Source organism: Drepanopeziza brunnea (genome assembly GCF_022702325.1).
Source record: "Drepanopeziza brunnea f. sp. 'multigermtubi' strain 214-2 chromosome Unknown ctg7, whole genome shotgun sequence".
Lineage (NCBI taxonomy): Eukaryota > Fungi > Ascomycota > Leotiomycetes > Helotiales > Drepanopezizaceae > Drepanopeziza > Drepanopeziza brunnea.
The window spans coordinates 112,193-137,336 of record NW_027094070.1 but is presented as its reverse complement, the minus strand read 5'-3'; the positions used below and the strand labels follow the sequence as shown (position 1 = coordinate 137,336).

General features: G+C 49.5%; 6 protein-coding genes across 6 annotated transcripts; 3 read left to right on the top strand and 3 right to left on the bottom strand.

Annotated features, from left to right (window-relative positions):
- Positions 1 to 1,339: 1,339 nt before the first annotated feature.
- On the bottom strand, positions 1,340 to 4,127 carry L3040_004594 (uncharacterized protein; the record flags this gene model as incomplete). Its single annotated transcript, XM_007287915.2, has 3 exons — positions 1,340 to 1,488; positions 1,654 to 3,660; positions 3,713 to 4,127. 3 exons carry the CDS (start codon positions 4,125 to 4,127, stop codon positions 1,340 to 1,342), a joined length of 2,571 nt encoding a protein of 856 aa, XP_007287977.2.
- A 7,158-nt stretch (positions 4,128 to 11,285) lies between these two features.
- On the bottom strand, positions 11,286 to 13,919 carry L3040_004593 (uncharacterized protein; the record flags this gene model as incomplete). Its single annotated transcript, XM_007287914.1, has 3 exons — positions 11,286 to 11,945; positions 11,998 to 13,662; positions 13,713 to 13,919. The coding sequence occupies 3 exons, from the start codon at positions 13,917 to 13,919 to the stop codon at positions 11,286 to 11,288; spliced, it is 2,532 nt and encodes an 843-aa protein (XP_007287976.1).
- A 203-nt stretch (positions 13,920 to 14,122) lies between these two features.
- On the top strand, positions 14,123 to 15,423 carry L3040_004592 (uncharacterized protein; the record flags this gene model as incomplete). Its single annotated transcript, XM_066156252.1, has 3 exons — positions 14,123 to 14,329; positions 14,382 to 14,591; positions 14,644 to 15,423. The coding sequence occupies 3 exons, from the start codon at positions 14,123 to 14,125 to the stop codon at positions 15,421 to 15,423; spliced, it is 1,197 nt and encodes a 398-aa protein (XP_066011677.1).
- Positions 15,424 to 17,080: 1,657 nt separating this feature from the next.
- On the top strand, positions 17,081 to 20,336 carry L3040_004591 (uncharacterized protein; the record flags this gene model as incomplete). Its single annotated transcript, XM_007287912.1, has 2 exons — positions 17,081 to 19,206; positions 19,253 to 20,336. 2 exons carry the CDS (start codon positions 17,081 to 17,083, stop codon positions 20,334 to 20,336), a joined length of 3,210 nt encoding a protein of 1,069 aa, XP_007287974.1.
- Positions 20,337 to 20,923: 587 nt separating this feature from the next.
- L3040_004590 (uncharacterized protein) lies at positions 20,924 to 21,896 on the bottom strand (the record flags this gene model as incomplete). The annotated part of the gene is made up of 2 exons (XM_066156251.1): positions 20,924 to 21,564; positions 21,635 to 21,896. 2 exons carry the CDS (start codon positions 21,894 to 21,896, stop codon positions 20,924 to 20,926), a joined length of 903 nt encoding a protein of 300 aa, XP_066011676.1.
- A 562-nt stretch (positions 21,897 to 22,458) lies between these two features.
- L3040_004589 (uncharacterized protein) lies at positions 22,459 to 23,470 on the top strand (the record flags this gene model as incomplete). The annotated part of the gene is made up of 5 exons (XM_066156250.1): positions 22,459 to 22,469; positions 22,671 to 22,794; positions 22,846 to 22,893; positions 22,945 to 23,172; positions 23,276 to 23,470. 5 exons carry the CDS (start codon positions 22,459 to 22,461, stop codon positions 23,468 to 23,470), a joined length of 606 nt encoding a protein of 201 aa, XP_066011675.1.
- Between the last annotated feature and the right edge of the window lie 1,674 nt (positions 23,471 to 25,144).

Below are 25,144 nucleotides of genomic sequence, written 5' to 3'. Positions count from 1 at the left end.
CTTGAATTGCTTGTTGTTGTTAATTGGAGTTGTGCTATGTGAGGCTATGGTTATGTGCCTCGATTGGATGATCGAATTGATTGGCGATGGTGTGTGTGTGTGTGTATATGTGTGCGCTGTATGAAGAAGCAAGCAAGCAAGTGAAGGGCGAGCTCGTTGAATCAATCAATAGTATTTGGATTGTATTGTATTGTAATTTTAGGAGTGACAAGTAGAGTGAGTGAGTAGTAGTAGCGATCGATGCAGAGAAGAGACAGTGCGGGAATAACAATAGCAATCAATGACAATGGCAACGGCCAGAGCGCTGTGATTGTATTGTAGGGTAGAGAGAGAGAGAGAAAGAAAGCAGCAAGTTGGGAGAAAGAGGATATAAATATACCAGCCATTACCTACCTCTCGTTTGTTGATTGGGGATTTGGCATTCATTCTTCCTCCGCCCGGATGCTTGATCTTGGATCCGTGCCCGTACTATGGAATGCGTATGTGCCTGTGTGTGTGCGTACGTGCGTGCGTGCGCGTGTGTGTATTTCCTTTCTTTTCTTTCTTCATTTCTTTTTCCACCTTTTTGTTGTTCACTCTCTCTTCCCTTGTTTTGTTTGTTTTGTCGTAGAATAAAGCACTCCTCCTCGCCTACCCCTGGCGCTAAGCGGAGAGTCAGAAAAGCTTGTATAGTAACCGACTCTTGATTCATGAATGCCCCATACTCGGTACGCGAGCCGGACGGAACATGTAATTCGCCGATTCACCCGTACTCCGCTCTGAACGTACTACTACGTACCACTTTCCCACTTTCCCACTGTCCTCCTATCTTTTCATCTTTTCATCTTTTCATCCGCAAGTCTAGATGGGCCGGCCGGGGGAGAAATCGGAAGAGGACGAGGCGTGTGCGTCTGCGTCTGCGTCTATCCGACCCACCAACCCAACCAGGCCGTTCTCGTCTCTGCACACACATACCTACACACGTACTTCTGTACGCGCGGGCTAGCTGCGTATGCGCAAGGTACTTGTATGCAAAGCCATATCTGCAAGCCAGTGTTTGGGAGGCAAAGGAAATTGTCAAATCGTTTCGTTTCGTTTCATTTCCCGTTCTCCTCTTCTTGCTGCCTTCTCTTCTCCTCTCGATCTGTCCGTACCAACACACTACGGGTCGTGTGTTTACCAAAGCAGCTCTCAGATTCCTCCCTTCCTTTCTTTTTCCCCTTCCTCGGTCTTCCATCTTCAATATTATGGTCACGCGGGTAATTGATTATTCCCATATTGCAAATGCAATAGCCCTGCTATCTCCATCAACTACCTGGCCAACAACAACAACTACACGTTCCCCTCCCCCAAATTCCCCTCAGTACTCGCTCAGGCGCAGTTTCTTTCCAATCTCTCTTCTCCTCGCATTGACCGTTGCTCGCTCCGACGGCTTCGGCACTCCGTCGTCCAGTCCTTCCCCTCGCGCCTTGAGCGCCTGTAGGAGCATGCCTGCGTCGAAGAAGCCATCTGCAATATCATGTTAGCCCCCCTTCTTCGAAACCCGCCATATCATCTGCTCGTCTCATCTCCTCAAGACCACCCATCTCAACCTTAAACAGACATCATGGCGACTCGACCCTTTCATCCAAATTGCCAAGGGCGGCGGAAAGTGGTAGCAGAGAGGAAACTTACAGCCACCTAATCCCTCGTCGTCACTCACAGCCGCACTCTCATCCGCCGGGGTCATCATCCCCGGCGTCCGCGGCTTTGCCCCTTCCAATGCCTTATTAATCACCCGTCCTCTGGACTTCAACCGACTCCCCGCCTTGGGCCTCGCACTTGCCTCCCGCGCCTTGGAGGCCTTCGGGCTCGTCCCCCTGCGTTGTGTCATCCTCAGTACCCTCCTAATCTCCAGCAGATAACTTTCCAGCGCATCCACAAAGCGCTTCGTCTGTCTATGCTTGCTACTAGCACAGATGCTGATCCATTCATCCTTAATGATATATCCGATGCCAAATCCATCGCCAGACGTGGGCCCGAAGCCAAAGTGTCGGAGAGATGGGTTCCCGCAATTGGAGGTTGAGATGATGGTGTTGTTCAGCTTGTCCCAGCCGCTGTCGGCGAAGAGGAGTGGCATGCTGTGTGCCTGCCCGCGAGACGGGGATGAGTTGACTCTGGCTCGATTCCCGTTCGATCGGATAGATGCTTCGTCGCCATCCGCTGATAGAACCGGGTTCCTGCCAGGAGAGCCGACGACGGAGGATGGGTCGCGCTCCGAGGAGCCTTCAGCTGGAGATGAGGACCCATTGCTGCTTGCTGCTTCGGCTCCATCTGCATCCACGGCTTTCTGCCAGACGCTAAACAGGGCGTAGAGATGCCTGTCGCAGCCTTGTGCCTTGGCGCATTCTCTGGTATTTGCCGTGTGCATCTGGCACGCCTTTTTCAGGGCATCGACTTTTTGATGGGGTGGATTCTCCGCCCAGAATGTCTGCACAAAGTCGACGGACTCGGGAGTCACGGAGCGGACGGCTTCGGTGCGTCCGTGGAGGTAGACTTTCGTCATGGCTGGCTCATAGGTGCACTCCACGCGACCATACAAGCCGTAGTATGCCGCCTGGAAGGCCATTTGCACGAAAGCGTCCGGCGAGAATCCCATCCCTGTTATGAAGTTCTTGCCGTACGCAGCGAAGTCGAGCGTGGCAAACTCATTCTGCTGAATCAGATCCGCGAGACGGGTTTCGGCAAAACGCAAGGCGATGCTGAGCTCAGGAATCATATCCCACATCAACTTGTGGGGTGTGGTGTTGACGTCGCCAAAGCTGTCAGGATCTCGCTTGGATGGGTCCGGACTAGTCGATGCCCAGAGACTTGGAGCTTGTCCGTTGATCGTGCGAGCGAATCGTAAGATGGTATCTGTGTACAGGTCACTTGCGAATCGCAGAACGGTATGTCCATCAACGCCAGTGTGCTCAAAGTTGATCCCAGCGCTTCCATTCTTACAAACGATGATTTGCAACTTGTCGTACCACCGATTTGTGCAAGTGCCGATTTGCACACCCTTCTCAACCTGACTGGTTCCGCAGAGCATATTCCCACACAGTTCCGCCCCAGAAGCTGGCTCAGTGTAGTCCAAGCAGAGGATAAAGAGGGCCGAGTCGACTATCCCGAGACACTCGGCGTTGTTGGATCCTTCCTCCCGAGTCATCAAATCTCTCAGCCCGGACCAGACTTTCCTATTCTCGGTACTGAGCACACCCAGAGCGCCCTTGGCTGCCTCGTGGATAGGCGTTTGCTGAGCATCATCGACGATAGTTTGCAGGTTGATCGATACGTCCTTCTCGGTCATGATCAGGTCCGAGTTATCGTCTAACACGTCGAACCAGTAGAACTGGCCATGGCAGAGCACGACGATATGCTTGGCATCTGGATCCTGTCCGATATGGCACCCATTCTCGGTGGGTACCCGGGCTGTCCCGAACAGCCTCGAGTACTGGTACATGCATAGCGGTTGCCCTCTAAAGGTATCCGGCGGTAGCTCCTCTTTCCTCACCGCACGGACAAATGACAGGGCAGACACCACCAGCGAGGCGGCACGAGTGACTTGGTTGTTCCTCGCAGGCGTCGGATCGTCCTCGAGAAGAAAAAAAGGGTTCAAGTTGAGGACGACCGGATTGTCGAAGTTCAGGTAGGAGTCGTACCCTTTCACACGTCAGCCTGGCGCTATAGACATAGCTCATCCAGCCTCACATACAGAACTGCTCAATATAACTCGTCTTGCCAGTGGCATACTTCGTCAGTCTCTCCTGTAGCTCCGGGCCCTCGGCCCTCAAGAACTCATCCACGGCCTGCTGAGTCTCGGCGTGCTCCCGCGAAGTCTGGAGCGGCTTCAGAGCAGCCAGGTATTTGGCAGTGGTGCCCTCCAAATCCGGAATTGGGAGCTTGGGAAGTTTATCCTGAGCGGCAAACGTGATGCCAGGCTTTTGTTTCGGCGGATCACTCCCCAGGGGTGTCTTCATCTCTTTGGGGTACTGGTCGGCCGCTTTTTTTGCTGCTTCAATGGAACGGCCCGAGTCGGGGTAAGTCTGTGGACTCCCTGGCTGAGCCAACGTCTCGTCTAGTGATTTCGGCATGGTAAAAGTGTGGATGGCTGGCGCGGAGGTAGGCATCTTGTCAGTTTTCCGTCTATCCGTAGAGGGGTGAAATGGAGGTGGTGATATGCAGACGGCGGAGAGCGGTGCGGTAGGAATAGAAATAGTGACAGTCTTGGAAGTAATAGATAGGCTAGCATCCCACGAGAGAAGAAGAAAGTTATTATATCTGGGGCACTGGCTGGTTCTCAACTTCCCATCTTCCAGAAACAAACTCTCGACCCGGCCAGATGGATGAGCCATACCCGGGGCATGCACTAGCAGGGGAAGATGCCGAGCGACACTGTGCCGAGCGGTACCCATCGGCCATTTTATCCCCGGGATGGATATATGTATACACCAAAATGATATGCGTACCTTTTTTATTCTTATTTTTATTTTTTTGGGTCGTGGGCGAGATGGTCCGTAATAATGTGATATCCAATCTGAGCGGTGGGGGATGCTGAGATCTAGATGGATCCGAGGGAATGCTTCCTACCTACGTACTGTCTATCAGCACATGTGAAGGCTACCTATCGCAGCTCGGTACCCGAAAGCTTGAATCCCGGGATTGGGTTCGGCCAAGCCGCTCGGGCGAGAGGATGTCTGGGCTTAAGGGATATATACCGGTATACATACTTCGTAGGTGTAAATATATTTATATATAAGGTATATATATATATCTCATGTGGCGAGAGATGGAGATGGAGGAAAGGATGCGAGGCGACTGATAACTAACAGGACAAGAGACAAAGCGGCTCACCTCACTCCAGCTTAGTTAGTCAGTCAGTCAGTCAGTCAGGCAGTCAGGCGATCCCGCAAAGGGCGGAGAGAGAGGAAACGTGATACTTACTAGTACCTGGTAGTAATGCCGGGACTTTGACTTTGACTGTGACTTTGGCTTTGACTTTGGCTTTGAGGATTAGGAGGTTAGGAGGTTACTTAGGAGGTTACGGTAGAAGTTGGAGCTGGGACTGCGACTGGAGCCGAGAGGTGGGGAGGGAATCCGGGGCCGCTGTGGGGGCGTAGTGGGGGCCGTGGGGGCAGCGCCGGGGAGGGTTTATTTGGGATCCGGGTAGAACAAAGGAGGAATGCCATATTTATATCTGCATCGATGGACGCCAATGGTAACAGCTGGAGGTATTAAGTCGTTGGTCTCAGATACTGTCAGTCGCTTGTTTGTTTGATGTTTGTAGCATGTTCGTCTAATCTAATCTAATCTTATCTCGGTAGTACTGGAGGTAAGTACAGTAGTAATTGTAGTAGGTAGTTGTGTCTGGTTATGACGCTGTGCCGAGACATGCATGCATGTGTATTGCCTAAGCGAAGGCTCGGTTGAAACTTGAAAGGAGCATCTTTTCGGGGGAGGTAGAAGAGAGAAAGGTGGGTTTGATTTTGATTTTTATTGATATCGTTCGTTGTATATGTTTGAGGGGGTACCTATATGCATTCACTACCTAGCCGTACGTAAGCTACGTATATACTTTTCATTTTAATTCATGTTCATGACAACGAAGCTCTTGATCGTGTGAGTATGCCGGAGCATAGATACCTACAGACTGCAGCTCTTCTTTGACAACGTGGATGAATGCTCTTCTTGCCTTTACCTTTGCCTCTGCCTTAGCTTTTGCTTCCGAAAAATGTCAGCGTAGCCTTATCACTAAGCCAAACCCGTTTGTTGTTTCCCTTTTCAGTATCAGGCACATCAGATACATTTGAATGCAGGACTCTTTATACCGCTTTGGAAGACCAGAGATGCGAGAGCCTAGCCAACGTAGTTATCACAAATACACAGCTGTTAGAGTAAGACATTCTTACACTAAGAGGTCTGTGCTGTTGCTGCCAAGCAACTCCTTAATAGATAGATGGATAGTGGCTGCTAGTTGAAAGAAGGAACAGCTAGCTAGTATAAAGAGAGGGCTGTACACAGTTCTCTCTCTAGGGATTCCCTCTTTCTTAGATGACTGAATCAATACAATCTGAACCACCTTCTGATTCCTCCTACAGAGAAGATCTATCTTCTAATAACAGCGACTGTTTTGCACAGCAAAACCAATCAAATATCAAGTCCATCCCTCTCGCTATCTTGCCTCCTCTTTCTTTATGCTCATACTCATACTCTCTTCGGTTATTATTCTATCCACTCATATTAATACTGCCATCTCTACTCTCACTGTCATTTGATAAAGAAAAAGAAAAAGATCCTTGATACGTTTTCATCCAGAATGGTTTCTCCTAACCATCCGATGAGATGAAACATGACCGGGACAAAAAAACAGCTTGCAAGCAACCTGCGCTTCAAATCCGATACGACCAAAGTTTTAAGTCGCTCATGATAAAGATGTAATCCCTACGCTTTAACTCCTACTCCTTATCTAGCTGGTTCTTCCTCTCCGCTGCGAAATCCCCCCCTTCGCATTCGGCGCTTCTGGGCTTTGTCTATTGCCTGGGTATTCACCTCGCATTACGAATACTTTGCGATATTCTGATTGAATACTTTGATTTCGCGCAAATCTAGTAATTGATAGCTACCTGACACGTTTCCGGGCATATAATTGAAGAGACCAGCTGCTTGCTCCATGTTCCTGGTTTGAATTGTGTGAAATATTGAAGGTTCGGCGGTGGGGAGACTTCACACCCATTGCCAACACCCGCTCTGATAGGAGGCCTTAGAAAGCTCAAGGAAGGAAGGACCATCATTGATGACATCACGACTCCTTAGCGTATCTTAGAAGTATATAGCCTTTTGTATCCTTTAAAAGAATGATCATCCGGTTTTCTCCCGCTTTGCTTAGAATATTTAACTGGTGACTTACGCAAGGAGCTTTTCGACGCTTACAAAAAGCTGACCAAAGAACCTTTCTTGCTCGTAAAATACGTTTGAACCCAGAACAATCACTTGAAGATTTTGAAGACTAGAGTGCAAACTAGCAGCTTAGTGAACATCTAGATTTGATTAGGCGGAGGATTGCGACGAAGACTTCCACCAACCCTCGAGTCAAGGATCGACAACTTCAAATTCAAACTTATATTTATTAGCTTTAAATTGAATTTTCCTTGTGTATCAAAACAATCACTTAAATATTCTGAAGACTAGAGTGCAAACTGGCAGCCTAATAGACATCTAGATTTGATTGGGCGGAGGATTGCGACGAAGACTTCTACTAACCCTCGAGTCAAGGATCGACAACTTCAAATTCAAACTTATTTATTAGCTTTAAATAGAATTTTCCTTTCGTATCATGAAGAGCTCATAGAATTCATTCAAACTAAGCTGCTTACGATAGCGACGAAATCTTAGTCCAGTCAGAAATTGAACAATGGAAGCAGACGAAAGACGAAGTAATCTATCAGTACTACCAACGAACCATCCTCTCTTTTCCCGCTTTGCCTGGGACATACAACTGTGTCTGAATACTAGCACAGCTCATAAAGGAAATTTTTCTGGCGTGTATATATCTCTTGTCAATCCATATACTGCTATCGAATATTCTGCTCTTGGCACCGCAGCAGCAGAGGAGCTCTCCGTAGTCAATTCTCGAAATGGCCATGTCCATATTTAGATTGCACATCTGGAAGTGAATCTGGCTCTGCGCTCGCCTTTGGCCGGCCACTGCCATCCCAGTCGTCGTTCTGGATGGCCATTGAGTGGCTGAGCGAGAAGGACGGGAGGTATAAAAGCTAGCTGCAGCCTGCCGGGCACGAAATGATCAGCGAGCCTCTACACACACACGATATCAAAAACAGATAATGTGTCCGAGCATAACGGCCAACGAGTTACTATACTGAAGCTAGCTATCCATAGTATTGCTTCGCGGGGGTTGAAATTGGATCGAGTTGATAACCGCTATATATATCTCAAGGAACATCTTAATTTTTTCTCTGGCCGCTTTCTGCCATCGATACGAAGGATGCGTTGCATTGTCAAGATTTCCAGGATACTTAAAGATAGTAGTTATCATACTTGACCAGTCTGTCTCGATTATATGCAATAATCTTACATTTCGCGATCAGTTCATCTTTATCCATACTCAGCACCCAGCCCCCAGGCTTTTTAAAAGTTGAAAACGAAGAGCACCTCTCGCTTTTGCGAATCGCCCCACTCGCTGTCTGCTGCGACCCCGTGAAAAATGGTGCGAGATGCTTACCCTTCGGCATTTTTTCCGGCTATGGGAAAGACAGCGCTTTCCTGTCAGCTGCTGGTCCACATAGTTGATGTTGCTGGCGTCTTGTAGAGAGCTGGTGAGACTCCACCAAATGCTGAGCTTTCGTATGTATATACATATATATATATATATATATATATATGTAATAGGATAAACAACCGGGAAGCAGCAGCAGCAGCAGCAGCAGCAGCAAAAGACTTCTCTCAGCTCGGATAATTCACTTTTCGCGTTCACCGGATAGAGCTGGCCTACGTAGTCTTCATGAGATGCTAATACTGCTCTCTTGAGTACTTTGAACGTGATCTTCGTAGAGCAGATACATTGTTTCGGATTGCTGAAGGATACGAATGGAAGACAATGCATCATTCGCGACTATATTTATTGCATTCGAATACCTCATCATGCCATTCGGACTGTGTAATGACCAGTCACACTCCAGACCTGTGTGGGAAATGGCTGAGGGTTACGCTCGACTTGTCTGTGGTGGTTTCCCTCGATTTTACGTATCATGCTTTCGTTTAGAGTCGCAACTACAGGTTGGCAAATGAACAGCAGCCTGCAGCATTTTTTTTGACCTGACAACATTTACAGTCTTTGGCAATATTACGAGCGAAGTGACACATATCGAATCAGTAGCGAGAAAACAGAAACTGGTCCCCTTGAGCGAATTGTATATATCAGGAACGCGCAAGGATCTAACACTTGAATAGCGGAAAATAGACATAAGGTTGGAAAGAGATAGACGTCCTCGGCTCTCACCTCATTGTTCCGCTTTCTCATCACCTTCCTTTTTTTTTTTTTTTTTTTTTTTTTTTTTTTTTTTTTTTTTTTGCTCCTCAAAACAATCTCTCAATCTGAAGGCATTTTACAGGCTTGATGAGAAGGAGGGATTTTATTCAACAGGAGAGGGGCGAATTGAGAGTTCTGTATTCCAAACCCAGACCTGCTGTTGCAGACAGCAGAACTATCCAACCCCCTTTCATATATGCAAGTCCGAAGCTCCTGAAACCCTGGTGAGCCCGAGGTTAAGTGAGACGCTTATCCACGCTATTCACCACCATCATTACAATTCACGTATATGGAGCGATTTCCGGGCAGATGAGGTAAGTTCGAAAACACATATAGATCCCGGCGGAACTTATTTTGGAAGTGTATAGTGTTGTTTGAATCCATGGATGCATGACTAAGCAGTGACAGATGCAGCTCAAATCAGGCTTAAAGTTACCACAGTCTTTTAGCCAAAAGCGTCATGTAACACAAGTGCGTATTTTAAAACAGAAAAGGATGACAGAAAGAAGACCCGTGACAGCAATAGCGGCAAAGTGCGATTCACTGGTGCAATGAGAGCAAGCAATCCGCACAAAAGCGAGGGTTTCTATCCACTGGGGTTGGCATTGCTGCTAGCCTCTAGTTTCGCTCTACTCATGGAAAAGAGTTTCTCGACGTCAGAAAGCGTAGAAATCACCGCTGGCTTATCCCAAGTGCAAGTGCCGATTGGAAGGTCCGAGGGGAGAATATAACTTAGCCTCCAAAGCCTCTCTAAACTTTTCGCGCGCTGTACGCTACTGCGACCCATCTCGGTCCATCGACGGCCTGATTTTCTCGCTTATTTGAACGGGCCAAGTAAACAATGCCAGACGTGACCTTCTACAAAGTGACTGCAAGACCTTGATCTCTTTGATTCGTGATCAGGCGCAAAGAGAAAATTCACGAAGAGTATTCCATGGAGCAAGCAGAGAACCTAGGATTACGTCGCTTGGATTCTTTACTCGAGATTCTAGAAAGCAGATTGTGTCTCAGCGCGCACAATTGAAAAATTCAATATATTATTAATGCGTTTCTGTTAGAAGCACAGTGATGATAATAACAAGCACCAACCTCCACTACTGCTACCACTATTACCATCACCACCAGCACTACGTCGCGTTCCCTCCTAACCCTATTCTCAATCACCCTTTGCGCGTCCTCCAACTCGAGTTCCCACTCACAAAACACCGTCACAGAAACGTTCACCGGCCGGGTGTAAGCAGCGATAACCCCATCATCAATCCACACCTCTCTCACTTCTGCACCAGTCAGAGTCCCAAGGAAGTAACCAATATCTATCAAACCATCCCCACTCAAATCCACACATATCCTCAACACCACTCCCATCCCCGACTCGGTATTCTCCAGCTCTCGGGCAACTCTCATGCACAAGTCGAGTCCTCGGCTGAGCTTTTACGAGGTGTAGGATGTAGGATAGAGGGCAAATGTGGTCTCAGATATATCTGTCTGGCCCCGTGACCTCTGGGAGACCGGTCTTGGATTTCATATCAGCGCAACATGCTGGAGATGGGATATCGGGATGAGGTAGCCCAGCTCTGTGTTTCCGCCGCTCGTATCAAAGAGGAGGAGCAGAGACAGTAGCGAATTTCGTGATGCGTTGGTCCGGCTGCAGGTCTTCAGGCGACCGGGTAATGAGAGACGAAGGCGTGGATATGGATGCTGCAGGTGTGTTGAGAGAGTAGAGGTCTTGCAGAGTCGCTTGTAGCTAAGAGGCGCTTTGGGTAGACGTGAGATGGGCTGCTAGGAGTGGATGGTGCTGGTCGGAGAGGGTGTGGTGTGGGAGGATGAAGATTGTGTGTCTGGAAGAGCCGGTGGAAGAATGCCGTCTGTTGTGCGGATAGAATGTAGTGGAATAGGGGCTCGGTATTGAGTGAGAGCGGGGAAAATCGCTTGAGGCTGCTGAGATTGTGAAGACCGTGAGTGCTGAGTTTTATTGGAGGGCATATAAATATCTTTTGAGAAGCTTGAAGGGGCTATCGTCTGGTCGGGCTGAACAAGATCGCGGGGCGAACATAACACAAGCTTACAGACATTGTCTGTTCATCCGCACTCGCATCGAGAAGTGGCTGCGGTTGCCAAACATGGCGTAAAAAAATACATGAACTCAACGTGCGGAAGACGGCCGTGGCGATGACCCAGCCCAGTCGTGTCTATCCTGTACAAAACACATCAACGCCGGCTTCACACCCATCAAAAAATTCTATCATTCCTCTTCCGTCTCACCCAAAAGCCTTGCCTCGCCAATTTCCCTGATTTTTTCACCCAGTACGTGTCTCTCGTACCTCGAGGCTACCTTGCCAGCAGCCTCAATCATCCTACCAGTTCTATCCTTGAGTAAAGTAACCATTTCCAAGGCTCGCATACCTCTCTCCTCGCCCTCACGGCACTCTACTGCCATCATCTGTAGCAGTGTCTTGTCAAGTTCCAGCTCCATTCTCGCAAGTGCTGCACGCTGTGTGTGAGTGGCTTTTGTGTTGTTGACCAAATCTTGTTGCTGCGAAGTCAGAAGGCTGTTGAGCACATAAGCACCTTCCAGCTTTTTCAGCTCGTCGCCATCGTTCTCTTCAACTTCCATATCCCCATTGCCTCTGTCCGGTTTCGAATTCGACGACAATGGAATCTCAAATTCAAACTCTGAAAGTAATGGACGCGGAAAATAGGGGTATTGATCACCTCCTTTGAGAATGATGCAGTGGAACTTGTTATCGGCGACGGCGACGGGGAAGTAGGTTTCTGTCTTCCGACCTGATGCAAGGCGGGAGAGAAGCTTGGTATCTAGGAGAGGAACCCAGACGGCTTGTGATGGCTCCCGCCAGTGAAGAAGGGTCAAGAGAGTTCCAGTCGAATCATAGATACAAGGGTCCTAGATGAAATTAGCAAGAGGCGGCAAGACTTTGAGTAATTTCTCTACGCACTCCATTATCAGAGAAGAACACACTCTTTAGTGTCTCGCCGTCTGGAAGAGCTACCACATCCTCACTTTGACAGATCTCGTCTCTCTTGATGTTCTGAATAGTATACAGTAGCGTAGCATTACCATCGGCACCGACTGGCCCATTTCCAAGGGTAAGCACATAATCTCGCCAGCTTGCACAAGTGACTGCAGGACTGCTCTTCTGTCTATAGACTCTGTACGGAATACCAAATAGCGTGTATACTCTAACATAATTGGCGGTAGTGGTGACTGTGACGAATGAATCGCTCAACGAGATCGCCGTCACATCCTCACCCTCCGGTAATGGGGTTCGCCAATCCGACCGGGCCGTCCATGTTTCGTGTGGTCGATAGAATATAGTCGCTGGTGTATCATCATGTGCCGGGCACGAAAACAGGGCACCATTTTCATTCAGACACGCTTTATCATACAAGAACGTGTCTGTGAAATGAAAGTCGCGATGATATTCATGGTCGTAGAACTCCACAGTCACAGTATGATGAGTATCCTGGTCAACTGTCCAAACGAATCCAATGAGGTTCAGGCAGAGATATTTCCTATTTCCACGCCAGGGTGTTGATCCTGGTTGGAAAGACTCGTGGTATTGCGGCTCCCAATTTTGAGCGCGTCTCTTGCTTATGGGGCCTGAAATGTGGGCTTCCCCACTGGGTCTTTTCCCGTTTCCATTCAGTCGCAAGGCGTATCCAGCACCATCATCATCGACAACGAAATCGTCCTCATCGCCCATGATGTCTGACCCAAGTATATCATCGAGACTGTCCGGTGTGCCCCTTCGAAGACCACGGTTCGGGATGTCTTTCTGACCATTGGCCGTTGGTCTTCGAACATTCGCTGACATTTCAGAGAGAGGATCATGGATGAATGGGGAGGGCTGAAGGGGTAGTCCGATTGAGTTTGCATGTTCCGCTGGAACGAAGTCGTTGTAGATGTAAACCTCACCCTCAGTACTGGTGAAAGAGAGCAGGTTTTTGGTAGGGTGCCAGGCCAGGTCCATAACATTGGCGTAGTCGTAAGTTGCAATCACCTTCTGGGTCTTGGTCGCCCAGAGAACCACCTTTCTATCTTTTCCAGCAGATACCAGCATTGCTCCATTAGGAGACCAAGCCAATGCAGTGATATCCCCATTGTGCCCGTTCGCGAATGATCTTTGGTTCTCCCAGTCTCCTCGGGACATCACTTGGATATCTCGTGTTGCTGTAGGAGCAGCGAAGGCTCTGCCGTCCGGATGCCATACAACCTTTGTAGATACCTCGTCCTCCGTCTCTGCGATCCGGATCAACCCATCCACCTTTCGTATGAGCTCTGGCGTATCGTCCTGGATCGAGTAGACGTAAACTATCCCATCAGTACATGACAGTGTGATATATTTCCCAGTGGGATCGAAGGATACGTGTTTAACGGGTTTCGGCTGTTCTCTCAAGGTCATCACTGAGCTTGTCTCGTCTGTCTTGATGATCTTGACAATTAATTCGTCACTAGAAACGGCACACCATTGTCCATCAGGCGAAAGGGTGACATCGCGGATCGGGAGAGAGCATCGTGTCAGGTACTTCTCGTAGGACATGGTCTCCAAGGAGAACCTGCTAATGTTCCCATCCTCGGAACCAACAACGAAGAAATCGTTCTGGGGATAATGATCAGTAGGGATATTCACCCGCTTACAGAGTTGCTTACAGTAGATGCAACTCCAGTATTCTGCTCAGGACAGTCGTCAATATTGGTAGGCTCCCCATCAAAGCCCGTCTTGTATACACGCGTGGTATTGTTCGAGCCCACAGTGATGAGTTTCGTTCCATCGGGAGTATAGGAGAGATACGTTGGTCCTCTGGTGTGGGCGGGTCTGCCCCGCATACGGACTTGAGTCGTCGTCGTCGTCGCCATCTTGCTTTTTTGTAACCGCAGGGTGGGATCGTTCTGAAGGGCGATGAGGAGGTTGAGAAGAACGATTTTAACATGGAGACGCGTTTCTACTCTATTTACGCGAACCCCTGGCGAATGCGCGACTGGGCTTGATACCCCACACAAGGCTAAAGATATCTCGCATCCTATCTACATAACACCCTCAGAGGTATACACCACCAACTATGTCGCGATCAACAGACCCAGGCCATTTCTTCCAGACCGATGCTGCAGAAGCCACTCGTGCTCGAAGATCTGCCAAGTCCGAGAACAAGAATGGAAATCCGATCGTCCTCCAGTCCAAGATCCTGAGCTGCATCCTCGACCCATTCTCTTCCAACTCCATCTACATAGCTGAAAGTGCTGGCTGTGTGCGTAGAATTAACGTCGAAGTATGTAGGAGAAGAGGTTTTTGTGATCTTCATCATTGCTTACAGAAGACAGACTCGCGATAAAAAGACCGTGTTCAGAGGGCCAACTGCCCCCGTCACGTCAGTAGCTATTGGTGGTCACGGAGGCTCTACTGTGTTCGCTGGATGCTGGGACAAAGATGTATGGAGCTGGGATAGGGAGACTGGTGCCGTGGGAAGAAAGTATCAAGGACACTCCGACTTTGTGAAGGCTGTTTTATGCGTGAAGCTCGATGGAAAGGACGCAAGTATCCAGTTCAAGCCATACCGAACCTCTATTGACTTTCACTTTCCAGATTCTAATATCTGGTGGTGCTGACAAGAAAATCATTGTCTGGGATACGATCACCGGCGAACGCTTACATACACTCAGGGACAATTCGGATACTATGATGACCATACAAGATCTAGCAATCGATCCTGAGGACTCGTCGGCTTCGGAAATCGTACTCGTCTCCTCGGGTAGTGACCCTCACATTCGGCGATGGCGTATCAGTCTCTCAGCAGCGGAACAGATAAATGATTTCACTGGAGATACCACGGCCCAGATCGTACCCATAAGGACTACTATTCTAGAGCATGAAACCAGTGTCTATAAGTTGTTGTTCTCTGGGGAAGAGGAATATTCAGATCTCTGGACAGCTAGCGCGGATGGCTCTGCCAAGTGCTTATCCAGGGCAAAGAACTGGGCTACAGAAGAAAAATATGAGCACGGAGACTACGTGCGGGATGTGGCTGTAACGGAGGACTGGACTATCACCACTGGACGAGATGAAGACGTCAAAGTATGGAATCGCGCAACAGGAAAGCTATGGCATACTTACGATGGCCACTATCAGGAAGTAACTGGCTTGGTCGTTCTAAAGGGAGAGAATCAGGTGGTAAGTGTCAGTATTGACGGCACGATCCGCATCTGGGGCTTGGCAAAGGCAGATCTGGACAAAGCGCGGGAAGAAGCTGCAGAGAAGTTGAAGGGCCTGAAGCATGAAGAAGAAAATGCCCAGCCAAAGAAAGGCCTTCTTACAGCCGAGGAGGAAGCTGAGTTAGCCGAGCTCATGGACTCCGACGATGAGTGAGGAACGTCTGGCTCGGTAACATCTCCTCTCTCCCCAAGGGTTGGTTCTCCCACGTACTTTCCGCTGTTCGGTCAAATTTCTGTGATCGCTGCTCCAGCGCCTCTTATTTCATCTAGGGGACCACACCAGTGTCTCATATGTCCCCAGTCCAGCCTTTCAAAACTCCAAAGTCGCTATACTTAAGGGCGCACGAATGCTTTCTCCGGCCATAACTCCTATCTCGGGACTACAGAAGTCGGTACCCGCCTTAGGCCCTGGATGACTCTGCTAGCCGCAATCACCAGGCTTGAACGAGAGAAACAAGCCCTTGTAACAACACGATGAATGATCCTTTGTCGTTTGTGGACTCAAGACCCGAAGAAAAGAAGATCTCGGATCTTTGTGTGCAAGTGAAACTGGTGTCTATAACTCTCGCCTAGTCATTTCCAGGTTGTGCATTTTGGCTATGGCGTTTGAATGTTTACGATCGCGCAATATTGCCGGGCTCCTGTCGCACAAAAATGCTGGGAGACAATTGAAGACATTCTGTTGGGCAGACCTGCCTCGAGGTATCCCGTGTTTGGCACCCGCTAACCGGATACTACTCGTGTTTTTTGCCCCATGGCGGCGGCGGCCATGTCTACGAGCCTTCGTTTTTGTATCAGCAAGGCTATCTTCATACAATCTACTTGTCAGATGGGCTTGCCTGACCAACTGCTCTCGTAAGTAGAAGGATGAACTTTCCGGAGAGAATTGGCAGACGATCCTGGGCTTACCTTCCTTGTTCCAGCTACGAAAACGCATGGAGTTGATGCCGAGCTTCGGAGAATTCTGTTCGATATCTCAGGGGCCCGCAAAAATTTTATATGCTAATGCAGGTTCCCATGAACAGGTCCAAATCTGCATCCCCTATGCTCGCTTCCGTTCAATCCAGGGGTGAGCTGTGCTGCCCTTCCGAGACCTCGACCAGGACCCTCGCTATCTCACCATAGGCTCACTACTCGACAGGTGGGTTGATCCAAAGGGGTCTCGGAGACGGACCACCTACTTTGACAAAGAAAAAAAAAGGGTTTCTTTCGACATGCCTCTTCGTGGAACAGTGCTGGTATACAGTACGGCCAGCCGCATATAAGATCTCCAAGGTATCTCTGGGGAGACCAGAAGCTCAATTCTCCTCACGCCATCATTGCCATGTCCTCTTTCACGTGGGAGTTTTGACAGTCCTTCATTTCCACCTTCACCCGACGATCTACACCCGGATCTCCAACCGGACCACGAGTATAAATTCGGTTCCGGAAAGCGAACCGGTCCCTGGACCCTGGTTCTGTTGCCGCTTGCAATAAACGCTAAGAATCACCACTAGCTTCTGCAGGTTTCCTACTCCCTCATCCAGTAGGTATTCGTCTGGCAAGATCCACAGCAGATCCACGGCTGCAGTTTTCTACCAGACGCTGCTTAGCTTTGCTTCGATTGTGTAGATGGAGGTGTACGGAGCAGAAATCTTGCTGCTGGAAGGCAGCCCTTGGAAAGAAGACTCAATAATACATGTGAGCCGATCAAAAGCCGGACAAGCTGCCGTGCGGAGTGGCATTCGTAAGTTCATCTCTTGTACCTCTCTTCTCTGCTCTAAATCTTCCTCTTTGCTTTGACTCTTCCCCTCTTCACTACCCGTCCCCAAATGGAGATGAGGAAGAACGGCTACTTTATTGTCCTGGAGGGTGACACCAATATTATATCAACACAGCTCAGACTTCTTCCACCTTCCCAAAAGATCTTGATATTGCCCAATCTGCTAGAATCACAATCTCCAACAGATGAAAATGACGCGTTCAACGCCCGCACTTTCGTCCAAGTTCTCCAGACGGCCCTTTCACAGCGCACGGAGACTGCACGCTCATTCCTGCAATCTGCCACGCCCACACAGCCGAGGCTGGTCCTAGCGGTCCATGGCAGTGTCAGTGCCCGAGCAACATGTATTTCGATGATCTCCCAGAAAGTCACGCACGGAAATGTTGCGCAAGCAGAGGCCATCCTCAATGATCTTGTCAGGGGTGGCGTGGCTGGCTTGGTAAAAAAGGGCGAGGTGAAGCCTGTAGAGGACCTGGTGCAAACTACTGGGGATTTAGATGACGGCAATATTCACGACTCGAAGGAAAAACTCGCAAGGACCAGCTCAAAGGCGTGGGAAATCAAGGGCCCTGAACCACGATTGGCACCCTTGACATACGAAAGGTCCGGCTGGGAACGGGAATCCTCGCGCCTGATTCCTCCCCAGAGTCTCGTACTAGAACATCCAACACAGATCATCTTTAAGCTGACTGAAAGCTACCCCACCATCGATAAAGATTCTCGAATCGTCTGGACGGTTTTGAACGTACCAAACCGCCGCGAATTGAGCCATCTAAAAACACGGATGCCATTTGGATTTCCACCAGAAGGTGCGAAGCTTGACTGGATCGCTCAGGAACTGAATGCGCCGATGGGAGACACCGATACTGAGGCCGACGAAGGCCCTTACTCCACGAACGGTCCAATATCTCCTGCGGACTCCATGACTTCATTGCTCATGACCCCTGCCGTGATCGGTGAGGCATGCGTGGTGAATATCCAAAAATCTTCGCAGTTCGATACATCAGGGAAAGCACAGTCGGCGGACGGCTTTCGCCCTTTTTGGTTCGAATCTAGTGAGCCCAGGTCTCAATCTCTCGAGCAAACCCGATCGCAATGTCAGCTAAGAGATGAGCCTCAATCTTCCACTGCTTCGTACATGGGCTCGAAAGAAAAGCAAAGCTTCCCATCCCTCCCGACCGCGACCTCTAGGAAGGCCTCGAAGACGACCATCATTATAAAATCGCCAACTTCAGCAAGGACGACGTCGCTGAGGTCTCCGCGGTCTTCGAAGTCTTCCGTCTCGGAGATAGAGATGACGGAACAAATGGCTGCTGCCGAGGAAGTTGCCATCACTGAGTCAGAAGAGGTGCCCTTTGTGGCCGTATTTGAACTCGTTGAAGATATCATCATCCACTTTGTCGACGACACGCCCAACGAGATTTTTGAGTCTGTTGTGCAATCATATAAGACAGGCAGTTATCCGGCATACGTTTCGACCACCACCATTCCAGAATCATCGTCATCCACTCCAACGACTACCGAGGATGAGGATGAGGAATACAAACCATCAGTCAAGGCGTTGTCCACGTCGAGTTTGCAACAGGACGTCGAGCGGGACATTAGGCCGAGCTCCTACGTGACATCAACGTCTGTCGATATTGGTGACAAGAAATCCCAGCAAGAGTATGATCCGTTCGCCGTGAACGATAGCATCAATTCGAGCTATCCGTCTGTGTTCAAGCAGCAGTGGTCGTCGAATGGCCACTTGCGGATACATTCGACTAGCGAGACAGACTCGAGTGTTAAGCCGCCAAAGCCCCCTCTTCTCTTAACGCAAGAGATCGACAATGAGATTGCGAAGAAGTTCGTCCATTTCTCCCCTGCAAACCCTGATAGTGCGATCAGTGTCCAGAACTCCTTCCGCCAACTACTCGATGTTTATTTCCCGTCCAAGGAAAATTACAGCCAGTACTACTACGCAGCAGCACCTGAAGCTGACAGGCTCTGGAAACCAGTGTTCGGGAACGACGAAACCTCTACCATTAGCAATGAGAGAGGGACCGTGGACCAAATTCTTGCTTTTGGCAGGGAAGAAGGGGTACAGAAGGATTTCTTTTACCAGATCTCTGGGCGAATCGAGAAGCTCGGCACGAAAAAAGATGGCTTGAATCTGAGTGGGAGGATCGATATCAGGTATTTTCACCTCACAAGACCTGGAGGTGACGACTGACCTATTCAGATATCTGATTTCCAGAGTGATGCAAATGCATATCAATGGCCCACCAGCAGACGAATCAGCAAGCCCCCTCTTGGATCCCGAGCTTCTGGCTGCTCTCCTGATCCCTCATCTCGAAGCATACCTTGCCAACAACGCCACGATTCGGCTTCTGATCCTTCACTACACAGCCGCCGACCTGCCCATCGTCTTCGCCCTCCGCAAACTCCTCGGCACCGATATCTTCAAGATCTCCGGCATCCTAGATTGTCTCGCCTCGGACCCCCCACCCACCTCTCAGCCCAGAACATCATCTTCCCGTCCTCGATCACCCGTTTCCTCTGTTCTCCCCGTGTCGCCGGAGAGCATCACTCGCCGCCAACAACAGCATACCCGCCTCAGCTCTATGAAGACCCTCTGCCACCAAGCCTCAAATTCGCTCAACAAACACCATTCTCAAACTTCAACCTTCGTCAACTCACCTACGGTGGCGGCCCAAGCGAAGGCCCCAACCGCATCTTTCGCAAAAGCCAACTACCTCCTTCCAAGCACAGCCACCGACCAAGAGATCACGACTTTCATATCGAATATTCGGAAATCACTGATGGATATCTCGGATTTTTACACCCCCGAGCCAGAACTAAAACCCATCTCCATCGAGCGTCACCCCATACCACCGAGGACCGTATCGCCCCTAGAACCTATCAACCGCGATTCCGGGTACCCAACCTCCTCGTATGCTGGCTCCCCCTCAGAATTCTCGCGACCCACAGGCTCTGATGCACCGACCTCGCACGCAGGCTCCCTCTTCTCCACCACCCCAGGAGACATCGCGCATGCCAACAACAGCGCGTACACGGCCTCTATCGAAAGCAGCAACGCGCGGTCCTCAAACCATCACAAGTACGAGGCGATTGTGGCGAGCGAGAAGGAGAGGAAGGACAAGAAGCAGTGGGAGGACTTCTACATCGCCGAAGACGACAGCGACGACGATGAGTACGACAAGATGACCCTCGGGCGGGCGCATCAGCGGATCGTGCCCGAGGTGGGAAAGGTGGGAGAGAAGAGGCCGACGAAGAAGGCGCTAAAGTGGCTGGGGCTATCGTAGTGTTTTGTCCGCTGGTTCTTTCTCTCCTGCATTTGTAGCGACCGTCTCGGCTATTTACATCGTGTCTGTTTTTGACTCCCGCGGTTCGCTATCTTATTACATGAATCAAAATTCTGGTATTTTTCCGATGTACAGCTTATATCCCTTCCTGATTTAGGCGTAGCGAGGAGGTGACGAGACTGAGGTACATGGGAGTGGGAGTGGGAGTGGGGGTGGGGGTGGGAGTGAAGTAGAATGGAAGTGATAGGAAAGTGGTAATGAATATATATGGGTGGAAATGTTAAACCTATACCAGGTATCTTTGCAAAAATCGTGAATGCCAGGATAATTTTCGATCAGTTGAATGAATTATCTACACGTATTAGATCTCCAGATATGGTGTCCCATTTAGGTTAGCATTATCTGATTTGCAAATTCCAATACATTCTGGCTGACGCCCAATGCTACATTATAGAGAGGTGTATTTTGGTATCTGTGAAGAGTTTAAACCCAGTTCTGTGACTGCTCCAGCCTGAACGCCAATTAATAAACCTATCCAGCCATAGGCCCTTCCCCGACGCCAAATTTCAGTTTTCTCTACACGGATCCTACTGCCTACGATTAGCCCTCTCACTCTCCCCAGAATAACAAGCCGGACAAGGCGCGCCCTCATTTCCATTCCTCTTCATTCCTCCGAGCAACCAATCTGTCAAGCCAACGACCCTAGCACCGACTCCTCGTTCCCAGTTTCCTCCTTCTCGTACATGTTCGATGGTGTGGCTTAGAATCCTGCCCTCCTCATCGAACTCAAAGATGAACAGTCCCGTGAACTCCTTACTATCGTCCTCGCCGTTCCCACCGCCCAACCACTCTGTAATCTTGTCCACGCTCTCCCTCGCTCCAATACCCTTGTAAAATGCACCGATCCCCTTGCCCTTCGTCTTTCCAACCGTACGCCACCGTACGATCAGCTGTTCCTGGCGAGTTGCGGACGGTAACCGGGCATTCGAGCTAGACTTGACCATCCGTTCGGATAAGATGGTCAGGCGAACCTCGCCTACGAGGGGAACGCGGCCCCATGCTATCGGGGAGGTCCATAACGCAGCTGAATACGCGACACGGCCGGATACCGTGGGTAGATGTGGGTGGGTGGAGGGGAAGAGGTGAAGACTGATATGCGGGGAGAGGATTTCCTGCGGAAGAGGCGATTGCAGGAGTGTTGGGAGGCGCTCTTGGAGGATTCGGAGAGCTGTCGAGTGTTAGCAGCTGACTTGTACGTGGTCTGTGATCTACAGGAGGGGCAGATGAGGTGGACTTGCTCTTCCCCAGCTTCACTGTCCGTTCGTCTGGTTTGCGCGGGTTGGATGATAGAGGCGGAGGATGGATGTTCAGCCGTGGCACAGCTCCTGTGAACCAGACATCGGAAAAGACTTTGGGATCTGGTCGGACTGTTGCGAGAGATCTCGTTGCGCTGTTTTCAATAGGGTGTACTGCGCGAAGGGGCCGACAGCTCAGGACGATGGAGGAGAACCTCGTGACTTTATGTGGTGCGGAACGAATGACACTGCAAGGCGTCGACATCAGCTTGAATAGTTGAGTATGGCTTCAAACGACATCAGAGATGTAGTCTCTGTGTTTGCGAAAATGCGGCTTGATGACGAGGTTGAACAAACTATAAGTGAGATGCAGAGAGTCGCTTTATCGGCGATAGGCAAAAAGACTAGAAAGGTAAAGTATCAAAGCCGGCGGTCTAGAAGCAAGAGGCTAAGGCGAACTTATGTTTTGTCTCTGCTAGAGACTGGGAATAGGAAATCGTCACTGGATGATTCATTTTAAACTTAGAAACGAGAGGCCTTGATTCACCAAAACTGTGTACTTAGCCAGATATATCTAAATTCGTCCAGTGACTGATGGCAACTTCTTTGAGCAGGGGTTCACACATCACGTGCACTAGGTAGGCGAGTGACCCGACCCTTTGAACTCCCTAGCGGCGATACGAAGCCTTGCTCCATCCCCGACTCCCCAGGTATTCAACTCAACCCAACTCAACCCGACCTCCACCTAATCCACATCGCACCTCCCATCTTCAAGAACCCTAGCACCATCGACCCTTTGCATACGGAGACCACTTGCAGTCGCCATCATGAATCCAGAGTAGTGAGTCCCCTTGCCCAGCAATATAATATGCGGCAAGCAGCCGCTTGCAACTACAGGCAAGCCTGCATACCTAGAAACGATACTGACTTATTACGCTGCAGAGTACCCTTCTCTCATGGCCTCTTGCATACCGACTATGGCTGCCGGCGCTTTCGATCCCCTCAAGAACCTCGGAGAGAATAATTACGAACCCTCTAGATACGATTACCTCTTCAAGCTCCTTCTTATCGGAGATTCCGGTGTAGGAAAGTCCTGCTTGCTGTTGAGATTCGCAGACGATACATACACTGAGAGCTACATCTCCACCATCGGTGTCGACTTCGTACGTTACACTATGCAAGGGAGACTGGGATAGACGCTGATAACTTGGCAGAAAATCCGAACAATCGAGTTGGACGGAAAGACTGTGAAGCTGCAGATTGTAAGGGCTCTGGAGTTACAGGCCTGGAACACGAACGCTGATGGAATCTAGTGGGATACTGCGGGACAGGAGCGCTTCAGAACCATTACTTCCTCTTACTACAGAGGTGCCCACGGCATCTGCGTGGTCTACGATGTTACAGATATGGACTCGTTCAACAACGTCAAGCAATGGCTCCAGGAAATCGACAGATATGCCACGGAGGGCGTCAACAAGCTGCTCGTAGGCAACAAGTCGGATATGTCAGATAAGAAGGTCGTCGAGTACACAGTCGCAAAGGTACGTGATGTTCACATGCGCTTCATCAGATGATCCGAAACCGCAAGGCCCCATCATCATGCGAAGCCCCGTATTTATCAACATTACTAACCCATCTCTTTAGGAGTTCGCTGACAGCCTCGGCATCCCCTTCCTCGAGACATCTGCCAAGAACGCATCCAACGTCGAGCAAGCATTCTTGACCATGGCCCGTCAAATTAAGGAAAGAATGGGTACGACTACAGCGAACAACAAGCCTACAGTACAGGTTGGACAAGGACAGGGTGTGCAATCGGGGTCGGCTGGTGGCTGCTGCTAAACACTCGTCTTTGTGCTGCTCTTGAACGAACGGAACGACTAGCTCTTTCTTCCCTTTCTGCGCGCGCATTAGAACGACCTCTTGTCATTTGGATCGGCCTGCCGCATAATCCCATCCTACATACATTCACGCTCTCCTCTTTTCCCCTGGAGTTTCGGACACCAACATTCGTTGCATACGCAGGGGGGAGTAGACGGATGAAGTAATAGGTGACGGAACGGCTATGGAAGAAAGGAGAATCATTGTTGTTACTGTGCCTAGGCGTGCGAAGGGAAACTTGGGGATCGGGAACCTTTGATAATATGCCTTCTCTCTTCCGACTTTTACTATTTCCAGGTTTTTTTTCCTTTTTTTGTTAGGCCAAGGGTGCTTTTAGGCGATGCGATGCTTTGCTTTGCTTATGCGCGGTTCTCTTCGTGTTTGTTATTATGACGGTCCGGGTTGAGGGGCAATCACAATCACATCGTACTCGCGAGCCCGCCTCGTGATGCCTCACAGAATGATATTGTTTTTTCCTTCGTAAAGAACCGTCGCGACGCTCAAGTGAGCACCGCCAGGTGACCTTTAAGGCAAGGAAGAAAATTACTCGCCCAGATGACAGAATCGGGTTGGGTGCAGGTGTTGATTCTGCAGCCTGTTTGGCGCCGGTCACGCGTTCATCCTTCTCTAAGAACTAGACGGCCTCACTTTATGATGATTGATCTCTTCTCTGCCTGCTAAATACCTCCAGATGGAGCGGTTTCAAAAAGAATGTTGGGGGCTCATCGTGGTAGGAACTCATGAGATTGACACGACCATACTGGCAGGATAACATCAGCTGGACAAATAGATGCAGGAGACTCGTTCAATACATACAGACTCCATACGATGGAGTTCGTCTTCTCTACATTACAAGCCCCTATCTCGAGTCAGGGTCTGCACTACAAACCTCTATCTCGAATCAAAGTATGCCCGGATTTTTCCTTTTCGCCGTTGCTTGTCGCTTATGTTTTGAAAACGGGAATGATATCGGCAGCAAGGTAACCCGTACTTGGGATCGGGATCAAAGGTCTAATAAGTAACTACTTGGGCTTCCACTCACATTATGGCTATGATGATTGCTATTTCGGGATCTCATTGCGTAGAGAATATATATATTATCCTCTCTTTCTCTGAGTTGGTGTTTGGCTTAGCTGTTATCGAGTCTTGACCTTGCTGAGCTGACTTGCTGAGCTATCTTTCTATGGTTATCAGAGAAAGAAAGGTTTATTAGTTGCTGGGAGAGGGGGCAGAAAGAAGGCTACACTAGGCGCTGAGCGCAGTTTGGCTGGATTTAGCAGCCTCGTTGCCGTTACCGTTGCTTACCTTTGCCAGATTGGAACATAGCGATAATCATTCATTCATTCATTCATTCATTCACTGACTTGACTGTCTGTTTCTCATCCATCCCTTGGATTCATTCATCGGTTTTGTAACAATAGTTAATCCTATTAATCCTCGCCATCCCCTCTAACACTTGCGTGTAAGTACCAAAGCGCATACTGTGCCCTGCGAAAGATCGCCACTCCCTAGGCCAGCCAGGATGAGAGCTCACAGCAAACCATGGCGATTGACTAACCAATGGGATCCCACGTGTAGTCCTTCCTCTACACCAAGGGACCGAATGTTTCGTCCGGCTGTTGGTTTCATGCGCTG